General features: G+C 50.9%; 1 protein-coding gene across 2 annotated transcripts in view; it reads right to left on the bottom strand.

Annotated features, from left to right (window-relative positions):
- Positions 1-8868: 8868 nt before the first annotated feature.
- ttc33 (tetratricopeptide repeat domain 33) overlaps positions 8869-12609 on the bottom strand; it is a 36123-nt gene continuing 32382 nt past the window's right edge. Inside the window, exon 4 of one of the 2 annotated variants that reach the window (XM_078431109.1) lies at positions 8869-12408. In XM_078431109.1, the coding sequence (XP_078287235.1) occupies positions 12067-12408 (342 nt within the window). In that variant the 3' untranslated portion in view covers positions 8869-12066. The remainder of the gene's footprint in view (positions 12409-12609) is intronic. The other variant, XM_078431101.1, reaches the window with a different exon arrangement.

Below are 12609 nucleotides of genomic sequence, written 5' to 3'. Positions count from 1 at the left end.
AACTGTACACTGCAAGGGCCAGGAAGCGAGCGGGCAAGATCATCTCTGACCCCTCTCACCCTGGCCACAAACTCTTGGAAGCACTTCCGTCTGGAAGGTGACTCCGGACTGTCAAAGCAGCCACAGCCAGACATAAAAACAGCTTTTTTTCCCCACGAGTGGTAGTTCTACTCAATAACCAAAGTCTGTAGTCTCTTTTTTGCTCTGGTTTATTTTCACCCACATGTTTAGACCGTAATGTTGTCTCCTTTATTCTTAATTGCTAACTGTATGTTTGTGTTGTCATTTGTGAGGGGAGCACCAAGGCACATTCCTAGTGTATGCACATACTTGGCCAATAAACTTATTCATCCATTCATTCCTTCATGTCTTGGGTCAGTGACTCTTCCTCAGAATTGGGGGTGGAGGGTTTAGTTTGAAAATAGAACTGGGGTGGGTTGGGAGGTCATGCTGCAGTTGTATAAGACGTTGGTACATAGATACATAGACAATAGGTGCAGGAGGAGGCCATTCGGCCCTTCGAGCCAGCACCACCATTCAATGTGATCATGGCTGATCATCCACAATCAGTACCCCGTTCCTGCCTTCTCCCCATATCCCTTGATTCTGCTAGCCCAAAGAGCTCTATCTAACTCTCTTCTGAATGCATCCAGTGAATCCGCCGCCACTGTCTTCTGTGGCAGAGAATTCCACTGGTTCACAACTCTCTGTGTGAAAATGTTACATGGCCTACCATAGCCTATCCCTTATTCTTAAACTGTGGCCGCTGGCTCTGGACTGCCCCAATATCGGGAACATGTTTCCTGCATCAGGCGTGTCCAATCCCTTAATAATTTTATCTATTTCTGTAAGATCCCCTCTCATCCTAAATTTCAGTGAATACAAGGCCAGTTGCTCCATTCTTTCATCATATGACAGTCCCGCCATCCCGAGAATTAACCTCGTGAACCTAAGCTGCACGCCCTCAGTAGCAAGATTGGCCTTCCTCAAACTTGGAGACCAAAACTGTACACAGTACTCCAGGTGGAGTCACCAGGGCCCTGTACAACTGCAGAAGGACCTCTTTGCTCCTAAACTCCTCGCTATGAAGGCCAACATGACACTGCCTTTCTTCACTGCCTGCTGTACCTGCATGCTTACTTTCAGTGACTGATGTACGAGGACACCCAGATCTCGTTGCATCTCCCCTTTTCCTAACCTGACACCATTCAGATAATAATCTGCCTTCCCGTTCTTGCCACCAAAGTGGATAACCTCACACTTATCCACATTAAACTGCATCTGCCAAGCATCCGCCCACTCACACAACTTATTCAAATCACCCTGCAACCTCATAGCATCCCCTTCACAGTTCACACTACCACCCAGCATTGTGTCACCTGCAAATTTGCTAATGTTACTTTTAATTCCTTCATCTAAATCGTTCATGTATATTGTAAATAGCTGCGGTCCCAGCACCGAGCCTTGCGGTACCCCACTAGTCACTGCCTGCCATTCTGAAAGGGACCCGATAATCCCTACTTTGGTTCCTGTCTGCCAACCAATTCTCTATCCATGTCAATACCCTACCCCCAATACCATGTGCTCTAATTTTGCCCACTAATCTCCTGTGTGGGACCTTATCAAAAGTTTTCTGAAAGTCAAGGTACACCACATCCACCGGCTCTCCTTCATGCATTTTCCTTGTCGCATCCTCAAAAAACCCCAGAAGATTAGTCAAGCATGATTTCCCCTTGCCGATAAATCCATGCTGACTCGGAATGATCCTGTTACTGCTATCCAAATGCTATTACATCTTCAGAAAGGAGATGAGATGCGAGCATTTATTTCAAGAGGACCAGAAAACAAAAACAGGGATGAGGCACTTTAAGGCGCTGGTCAGACAGTGGCTGAACCTACGATGAGTGTTCGTGGGCACTGGGCCTGTACTCGCTGGAGTTTAGAAGGATGAGGGGGACGACCTCATTGAAACGTACAGAATAGTGAAAGGCTTGTGCCCACCACTCTCTGTAGATCCCTTTGATGGTGGGGGGGGGGGGGGTCAGTACCAGTGATGGACCGGGCAGTGCCCACCACCCTCTGAGGTCTCATATGTACTACAATATATATATTTTCACTTGGGGCACCTTATTCCAGATGTTACGAGGTTGCCCTTGGTCATGTCTCTCTGTAGAGTTGTCCATCCTTTAGTCTTTGGGAGTCTAGATGGGGTGAGGCAGGTTCTGATTGTGAGAGAGCACTTTACAAGGGGAGGGACAGTTGGTAGATTAGCCCCACCACTCCAAGCCGTGTGGTCCAAACCCTTGGGGAGTCCCAATGCTGTGGGCATCTGGTGTGTACAGTTATCTCGACCATGTTGACCTCCCACTTGCAGACATGGAACTGTACAGCAAGGAACCAGGCCCTTCGGCCCACCTTGTGCATGCCAGGTTCACATTCTGGGCGATCCCAACTTGGCCCACTAAACCCGGGCTACCCATATGTCTAGATGGAATAGCTCTCCCCTGACACTGATGCTGTAGGTAGACGGGGCGGTGAAGAAGGCCTTCATCAGTCAGGGAATTGAGTACGGGTCTGAAGAAGGGTCCTGACCCTAAATGTCGCCTATCCCCTTCAGAATGCTGCCTGGCCCGCTGAGTTACTCGAGCACTTTGTGTTTTAATTGAACATAGAAGTTGGGACATTATGTTACAGCTCTACAAGATATTTAGTTTGTTTTAGTTTCATGTAGAGATACAGCGCGGAAACAGGCCCTTCGGCCCACTGGGTCCGCTCCGACCAGCGATCCCCGCACACACCAGGGCCAATTTTTAAATTTACCCAGCCAATTAACCCACACACCTGCACGTCTTTGGAGTGTGGGAGGAAACCGAAGATCTCGGAGAAAACCCACGCAGGTCACGGGGAGAACGTACAAACTCCGTACGGACAGCGACCGTAGTTGGGATGGAACCCGGGTCTCCGGCGCTGCATTCGCTGTAAGGCGGCAACTCTACCGCTGCGCCACCGTGACCTTACCTGGAGTATTGTGTTCAGTTTTGGTCAAGAGTGTTTAGTTGTCACATGCACCAGGACAACAATGAAATTCTCACTTGCTGCAGCTTCACAGGCACATTAACGCAATAACCCACAAATAAATACACAGCGATACAGGAAATGATCAGTTATTCTTGGCAAGCGGACAATAATAGTCTGTTGTTCAACCTAACCGAAGTATCGCAGGTCGGTGCTGAGGTCGAGCTGTGGTTAGTGTTGTGTGGTTAGTAATTCAACAGCCTGATGGTTATTGGGGCAGAAGCTGTTCTTGAAACTGGGGGTCACGGTTTTTCAGGCTCCTGTACCTTCTTCCTGATGGTAGCAGCGAGATGGGAGCGTGGCCAGGGTGGGTGTGGGTCTCTGATACTACGCTGGTGTAGGAAAGATGCCATTAAGCTGGAAAAGATGCGGAGATTTCCATGGGCTCGAGGTTGGACAGGCTAGCACTTTATTCTTTGGGGTGCCGGAGAGCTGAGGTGACCTTGTAGTTTAGTTTAGAGATACAGCGTGGAAACAGGCCTTTCGGCCCATCGGGTGCGCGCCGACCAGCGATCCCCACACATTAACACTATCCTACACCCACTAGGGACAGTTTTACGTTTGCCCAGCCAGTTAACCTACAAACCTGCACGTCTTTGGAGTGTGGGAGGAAACCGAAGATCTCGGAGAAAAACCCACGCAGGTCACGGGGAGAACGTACAAACTCTGTGCAGACGGCACCCGTGGTCGGGATGGAACCCGGGTCTCCGGCGCTGCATTCGCTGTAAGGCAGAAACTCTACCGCTGCGCCACCGCGTCATTAGAAGTTTATAAAATCATGAAGGGAATAGATTGGGCAAATGGGACTTGCTTTGATGGGGCATCTTGGTCGTCATCGATGAGTTGGGCCGTAGAGCTGTACACCGATCAGCCAAAACATTATGACCTGATGAGCCAAAACATTATGCCCACCTGCCTAATATGCTGTTGGTCCTCCGTGTGCAGCCCCATACGCAGCAGGGTGCGATGCACTGTGTATTGTGACACATTCCTCCCGTGACCACCATTAAAATATTCTGTGACTTGTGCCACAGTCGACCTTCTGTCGGTTCGGACCAGACGGTATAGCCTTCGTTGCCCTCGCGCATCGATGAGCCTTGGGCGCCCAACACCCTGTCTGTCGCCGGTTTGTGGTCTGTCCCTCCTCGGACCACTGTCGGTAGGTACTCACCACTGCTGACCGGGAGCACCCCACAAGCCTTGCCGTTTCAGAGATGCTCTGACCCAGTCCCCCCCCCATTGACGAACTGTACACTGCAAGGGCCAGGAAGCGAGCGGGCAAGATCATCTCTGACCCCTCTCACCCTGGCCACAAACTCTTGGAAGCACTTCCGTCTGGAAGGTGACTCCGGACTGTCAAAGCAGCCACAGCCAGACATAAAAACAGCTTTTTTTCCCCACGAGTGGTAGTTCTACTCAATAACCAAAGTCTGTAGTCTCTTTTTTGCTCTGGTTTATTTTCACCCACATGTTTAGACCGTAATGTTGTCTCCTTTATTCTTAATTGCTAACTGTATGTTTGTGTTGTCATTTGTGAGGGGAGCACCAAGGCACATTCCTAGTGTATGCACATACTTGGCCAATAAACTTATTCATCCATTCATTCCTTCATGTCTTGGGTCAGTGACTCTTCCTCAGAATTGGGGGTGGAGGGTTTAGTTTGAAAATAGAACTGGGGTGGGTTGGGAGGTCATGCTGCAGTTGTATAAGACGTTGGTACATAGATACATAGACAATAGGTGCAGGAGGAGGCCATTCGGCCCTTCGAGCCAGCACCACCATTCAATGTGATCATGGCTGATCATCCACAATCAGTACCCCGTTCCTGCCTTCTCCCCATATCCCTTGATTCTGCTAGCCCAAAGAGCTCTATCTAACTCTCTTCTGAATGCATCCAGTGAATCCGCCGCCACTGTCTTCTGTGGCAGAGAATTCCACTGGTTCACAACTCTCTGTGTGAAAATGTTACATGGCCTACCATAGCCTATCCCTTATTCTTAAACTGTGGCCGCTGGCTCTGGACTGCCCCAATATCGGGAACATGTTTCCTGCATCAGGCGTGTCCAATCCCTTAATAATTTTATCTATTTCTGTAAGATCCCCTCTCATCCTAAATTTCAGTGAATACAAGGCCAGTTGCTCCATTCTTTCATCATATGACAGTCCCGCCATCCCGAGAATTAACCTCGTGAACCTAAGCTGCACGCCCTCAGTAGCAAGATTGGCCTTCCTCAAACTTGGAGACCAAAACTGTACACAGTACTCCAGGTGGAGTCACCAGGGCCCTGTACAACTGCAGAAGGACCTCTTTGCTCCTAAACTCCTCGCTATGAAGGCCAACATGACACTGCCTTTCTTCACTGCCTGCTGTACCTGCATGCTTACTTTCAGTGACTGATGTACGAGGACACCCAGATCTCGTTGCATCTCCCCTTTTCCTAACCTGACACCATTCAGATAATAATCTGCCTTCCCGTTCTTGCCACCAAAGTGGATAACCTCACACTTATCCACATTAAACTGCATCTGCCAAGCATCCGCCCACTCACACAACTTATTCAAATCACCCTGCAACCTCATAGCATCCCCTTCACAGTTCACACTACCACCCAGCATTGTGTCACCTGCAAATTTGCTAATGTTACTTTTAATTCCTTCATCTAAATCGTTCATGTATATTGTAAATAGCTGCGGTCCCAGCACCGAGCCTTGCGGTACCCCACTAGTCACTGCCTGCCATTCTGAAAGGGACCCGATAATCCCTACTTTGGTTCCTGTCTGCCAACCAATTCTCTATCCATGTCAATACCCTACCCCCAATACCATGTGCTCTAATTTTGCCCACTAATCTCCTGTGTGGGACCTTATCAAAAGTTTTCTGAAAGTCAAGGTACACCACATCCACCGGCTCTCCTTCATGCATTTTCCTTGTCGCATCCTCAAAAAACCCCAGAAGATTAGTCAAGCATGATTTCCCCTTGCCGATAAATCCATGCTGACTCGGAATGATCCTGTTACTGCTATCCAAATGCTATTACATCTTTGATATTTGAGTCCAGCATCTTCCCCACCACTGATGTCAGGCTACCTGGTCCATAATTCCCTGCTTTATCTCTCCCTCCTTTCTTGAAAAGTGGGATAACATTAGCTACCCTCCAATCCACAGGAACTGATCCTGAATCTATAGAACATTGGAAAATGATCACCAATGCGTCCACGATTTCTAGAGCCACCTCCTTAAGTACCCTGGGATGCAGACCATCAGGCCCTGGGGATTTATCAGCCTTCCGTCCCATCAGTCCCCCCAACACCATTTCCTGCCTAATGTGAATTTCCTTCAGTTCCTCCGTCACCCTAGGACCTCTGTCCCCTAGTACATCTGGAAGATTGTTTGTGTCTTCCTCAGTGAAGACAGAACCAAAGTACCGGTTCAACTCATCTGCCACTTCCTTGTTCCCCATAATAAATCCACCTGTTTCTGTCCTCAAGGGACTCACATTTGTCTTAACTATTTTTTTCCTCTTCATATACCTAAAGAAGCTTTTATTATCCTCCTTTATATTCTTGGCTAGCTTACCTTTGTACTTCCATTTTTTCTTCCCGTATTGCCTTTTTAGTTACCTTCTGTTGCTCTTTAAAAGTATCCCAATCCTCTGGCTTCTCGCTCATCTTTGCTGTTATACCTCTTCTCTTTTACTTTTATACTGTCCTTGATTTCCCTTGTCAGCCACGGTCGCCTCTTACTCCCCTTAGAATCTTTCCTCCTCTTTGGAATGAAATGATCCTGCATCTTCTGGATTATTCCCAGAAATTCCTGCCATTGCTGTTCCACCGTCATTCCTGCTAGGGTCCCTTTCCAGTCAACTTTGGCCAGCTCCTCCCTCATGCCTCCATGTTCAACTTTGTTCAACTGCAATACTGACACTTCTGATTTTACCTTCTCCCTCTCAAATTGCAGATTAAAACTTATCATATTATGGTCACTACCTCCTAATGGTTCCTTTACAATAGACAATAGGTGTAGAAGGAGGCCATTCGGCCCTTCGAGCCAGCACCGCCATTCAATGTGATCATGGCTGATCATTCTCAATCAGTACCCCGTTCCTGCCTTCTCCCCATACCCCCTGACTCCGCTATCCTTAAGAGCTCTATCTAGCTCTCTCTTGAATGCATTCAGAGAATTGGCCTCCACTGCCTTCTGAGGCAGAGAATTCCACAGATTCACAACTCTCTGACTGAAAAGGTATTTCCTCATCTCCGTTCTAAATGGCCAACCCCTTATTATTAAACTGTGGCCCCTTGTTCTGGACTCCCCCAACATTGGGAACATGTTTCCTGCCTGCCAACCCCTTAATAATCTTATACGTTTCGATAAGATTACCTTGAGTTCCCTTATCAAATCTGGTTCATTACACAACACTAAAGCCAGAATTGCCTTCTCCCTGGTAGTCTCCAGTACAAGCTGCTCTAAGAATCCATCTTGGAGACACTCCACAAACTCCCTTTCTTGGGGTCCATTACCAACCTAATTTTCCCAGTCTACCTACGTATTGAAATCTCCCATAACCATAGCGGCATTACCTTTGTTACATGCAAATTTTATCTCCTGATGCAACTTGCACCCTATATCCAGGCTACTGTTTGGGGGCCTGTAGATAACTCCCATTCGGGTCTTTTTACCCGTAAAATTTCTCAGTTCTATCCACAATGACTCTACATCTCCTGATTCTATGTCACCCCTCGCAAGGGACTGAATTTCATTCCTTACCAACAGAGCGACCCCACCCCCTCTGCCCACCTGTCTGTCTTTTCGATAGGACGAAGTATACCCCTGAATATTCAGCTCCCAGCCCTGGTCCTCTTGTAGCCATGCCTCTGTGATTCCCACAACATCATACCTACCAATGTCCAACTGAGCCTCAAGCTCATCCACTTTATTTCTTATACTTTGTGTTCATATATTTCATATATAACACTTTTGCCTCCCCACTCACATCAGTTCCTCAGGGAGGGGGAGGACAGTGGGGGGGGGGGGCTGGCGTGGGGGGTACTTTGTAACTATGTCAGCGCCCTTTATGGGTGACTATTTGCATACCTTGGGCATGCAAGCAAAGAATTTCACTGCCACTTGTCACATGTGACAATAAAATATTCAATTCAATTCAGACTCCACATGGAGTTAAGGGAGACCGTACCATGTCGGGCAAATACACAAGAGGTTAGATCAGGGCGGAGGTCCCTGGAATTCAGTGTGGAGGCTCGCTCTCTGAGTGTATCTAGGGCAGACATCGAGAGATGTTGACATATTCGTGGACTGAGGTGATGCCCCTCGGGAAAGCAGATGACTTAATCAAGGACCACTCACACCCCAGTCATTCACTTCTCTCCCCTCTGCCGTCGGGCAGAAGATACAAGCCTGCACCACCAGACTCAGGGACATGATCTTCCCCACTGTTATCAGTGGTCCTCGGTCCTCCCACAGGTTAGGGTGTAGTCCCGAACTTCCAACCTTCCCCTTGCACTTTTAAAAATCTGCACTTTCTCTGCAGCTGCAAACACTATATTCTGATGAAAGACACAGAGCGCTGGAGTAACTCAGCGGGTCAGGCAGCATCTCTGGAGAACATGGATAGGTGACGTTTCACAGAGTGCTGGAGTAACTCTGCGGGTCAGGCAGCATCTCTGGAGAACATGGATAGGTGACGTTTCTGGTCGGGCCCCGTCTTCAGACCCGACCCAAAACGTCACCCATCCTTTTTCTCCAGAGATGCTGCCTGACCCGCAGAGTTACTCCAGAATTTTGTGTCCATCTTCGATATGAACCAGCATTGGCAGTTCCTATCTACAGACTACATTCATCAGTTTATTTCCCCTTGTTACCCTCACGTGAGGCATGATTGTAATCTGCCTGGATGGCCTGCAAAACTAAGTTCTTCACTGTACCTCGGTACAGGTGACAATGGAAACATAATACCAATAAGGGACGATGGGAGGAGCAGTCAGGTGCAAGGTCAGCCATGTTGCTGCAGAATGGGATAGGTTTGAGGGGAGGAATGGCTTCCTCCCACTGCCATTTCTTCTGTTCATGTCACGGCTTTGTGGGAACGGCAAGCTGGAAACACCAACGCACTCCGAGTCCAGCGAAGCAATGCGTTTATTGTCAGCGGGCGCTACAGATCTAGGCCGGACGTGGACGGGTTGCGATGGTCCCGATGCAGGTACAGATCAACACACCCCTGGGGGAGCGATGCCCGGAGGAACAACGAAGGCGAAACAAACTTCCCCCCTCCCTCCCACCCACCCCACGCCCCCCCAACACTCGCGACTAAAGGCTGCCCGACAGAACATCCCTACTCACCCAAGGATGGACGGCCACCAGGGGTAGGCAGGGGGAACGAGGGTCCACCAACAGTTAAGGTGCAGGCTCCATCACCGGAGCAGGCAGTGTGTGTCACTACCGGGCTCCCAGTCCCCCTCACTTGGAAGGTGGCATCTCATTCTGGTGTTCAACAGTAGCCAGCGTCACCGTTACACTTTAGAGGTACAGCGCGGACAGTCAGGCCCTTCGGCCCACCGAGCCCAGGCCGGCCAGTACACTAGCACTATCCTACACACGCTAGGGACAACTTACACTTTGCAGAAGCCAATTAACCTGCACGTCTTTGGGAGTGTGGGAGTGTACCCAGGCAGGTGTCGGGGAGAAGGTGCAAACTCCGTACAGACGGCACCGGTGGTCGGGATGGAAGCCGGGTCCCCAGCGCTGTGAGGCAGCAACTCCAGCGCCGCGCCACCGTGTCTCTGGATTACCAGAGGTATCTCCCTGCAAAGCTAAACACAAAGTGCTGGAGGAACTGTGCGGGTCAGGCAGCATCTGTGGTGGGGAATGACAAAGGCGATGTGTCAGGTCAGGCGGGACCTTCCGTCGGTCAGTCTGAGGTCGGGTCCCAACCAGACCTGTGGTAAAAAAGGAAATTACCCCGGAGTCTGCGGAGATTCCCGTGGTAATTCCCGGAATGGCGGGACTGTCATATGTTGAAAGACTGGAGCGACTAGGCTTGTATACACTGGAATTTAGAAGGATGAGAGGGGATCTTATCGAAACGTATAAGATTATTAAGGGGTTGGACGCGTTAGAGGCAGGAAACATGTTCCCAATGTTGGGGGAGTCCAGAACCAGGGGCCACAGTTTATGAATAAGGGGTAGGCCATTTAGAACGGAGATGAGGAAAAATAAATTCAGTCAGAGAGTTGTAAATCTGTGGAATTCTCTGCCTCAGAAGGCAGTGGAGGCCAATTCTCTGGATGCATTCAAGAGAGAGTTAGATAGAGCTCTTAAGGATAGCGGAGTCAGGGGGTATGGGGAGAAGGCAGGAACGGGGTAATGATTGAGAATGATCAGCCATGATCATATTGATGGCGGTGCTGGCTCGAGGGGCCGAATGGCCTCCTCCTGCACCTATTGTCTATTGAAATGGTACGATTACCTGCGTTAAGTATACGAGTCAGTCCGCCATGATGCGGCTCTATGGCACTTTGGTCAGGCTGCATTTGGAGCACTGGGTGCAGTTCTGGTCCCCCCCATTACAGGATGGATGTGGAGGCTTTGGAGAGGGTTTACCGCAACGATGCCTGGATTAGGGGGTATTAGTGACAGGGAGAGGTTGGACGAGGAAGGATGAAGGGAGAGTGCAGGTGCGGGCTCTATCACCGGAGCAGAGGGGCAGGCAGTGTGTGTCATTACCGGGCCCAGCACTGGGTTGCCAGTCCCCCCCACTGGGAAGGTGGCCTCTCTTTCTCTGGTGTTCAACAGTAGCCAGCATCACATTATGACTTTAGAGATACAGTGCGTACACAGGCCCTTCGGCCCACCGCGCCCACGCCGACCAGCGATCACCCGGTACACTAGCACTATCCTACACACACTAGGGACAATTTACACTTCACACAAGCCAATCAACCTGCAAACCTGCACGTCTTTGGGAGTGTGGGACCCAGGCAGGTCACGGTGAGAAGGTGCAAACTCCGTACAGACGGCACCCGTGGTCGGGATGGAACCCGGGATTACCCGGAGGCTACGGAGATTCCCGTGTTTTCTCCGGAGCGCCAGAGGTTGAAGGAAGACCCAATAGAAGTGTAGAGAACTACGAGGGGCATAGACAGGGTAGACAGTCAGAACCTTTCTTCACGGATGGAAGGATGAAATACGAGAGGGCAGAGCTTTAAGGTGATGGGGGCAAAGTTTCAAGATGTGAGGGGGCAGGTTACTTTTTCACACAGCTTGCCTGGCATGCACTGCCAGGGGTGGTGGTGGTGGAGGCGGGTAGGATTAGTGCGTTCCCTAGAGGCACTCGGCTATGCAGGGGGTGGAGGGATATGGATTATGTGCGGACAGTTAAGGGCGGGTCTTGGCATCATGTTTGCCACAGACAATGTGGGCCAAATGGCTTGTTTCTGTGCTGTCTTTTTTTTTAGTTCAGTTTAGTTTGGAGATACAGCGCGGAAACAGGCCCTTTCGGCCCACCGGGTCCGCGCCGACCAGCGATCCCCGCACATTAACACTATCCTACACCCAATTTTTACATTTACCAAGCCAATTAACCTACAAACCTGCACGTCTTTGGAGTGTGGGAGGAAACCGAAGATCTCTGAGAAAAGCCCCACGCAGGTCACGGGGAGAACGTAGAAACGCACAAACTCCGGCTCTCCGGCGCTGCATTTGCTGTAAGGCAGCAACTCTACCGCTGCGCCACCGTGACCAGACCTTTCCCTCCACAGATGCTGCCTGACCCTCTGGGTTTGTCCAGCACTTTGTGATGGGTTGGAGACTGCAGCACCTCTTGTGTTGTCAGATCTCACGTGTACTCACTCTGAGCGACGAAGCCTGTCCTCCTCTCGCCCCCCCCCCCCTCCCCCTCCACCAGCTCCTCTCCGGGATCCTGAGGCTTGGGGGGGGGGGGGGGGGGGAGGAGGGGGTGGGGGTAGGGGCTTCTGCTACCGAGCCTGGACGAAGCTGCGAGACTGCTGGGGGTCCTCCTCCCCCTCCCCCTCCCCCTCCCCCTCCCCCTCCTCCCCGGCCCCCGAGGCGGACACGAAGATGGGGGCCGGGGTGCGGCGGGCCGCCTGTTCCCGCTCGGCGATGGCCGCGCAGGCCGCCACCAGCTCGTCGCTCTCAAAGTCGTAGTCGGGCAGCTCGGGGGCGGGCTCCTCCTCGGCACCCACCTCGGCCAGCTCCCGTTGCCTCCTGCGCAGCTCCACTGCCCAGCACAGGTCCTCGTCCCACAGCGACCGCTCCCCAGGGAAGGCATGGACCGCCTGCTGGAACGTCCGCAGAGCCTGCCCACACAGAGACACGGTCAGTGGCACACGGGCACAGGCACATGGTCACACAGTCACAGTGGTACACGGGCACAGTGGCACACAGTCACAGGGGCACACAGTCACAGTGGCACACGGTCACACAGTCACAGTGGTACACGGGCACAGTGGCACACAGTCACAGTGGTACACGGTCACAGAGTCACACAGTCACAGGGG

Source organism: Rhinoraja longicauda, chromosome 3, assembly GCF_053455715.1.
Source record: "Rhinoraja longicauda isolate Sanriku21f chromosome 3, sRhiLon1.1, whole genome shotgun sequence".
Taxonomy (NCBI): Eukaryota; Metazoa; Chordata; class Chondrichthyes; order Rajiformes; family Arhynchobatidae; genus Rhinoraja; species Rhinoraja longicauda.
This window is presented reverse-complemented; position numbering and strand designations above follow the sequence as displayed.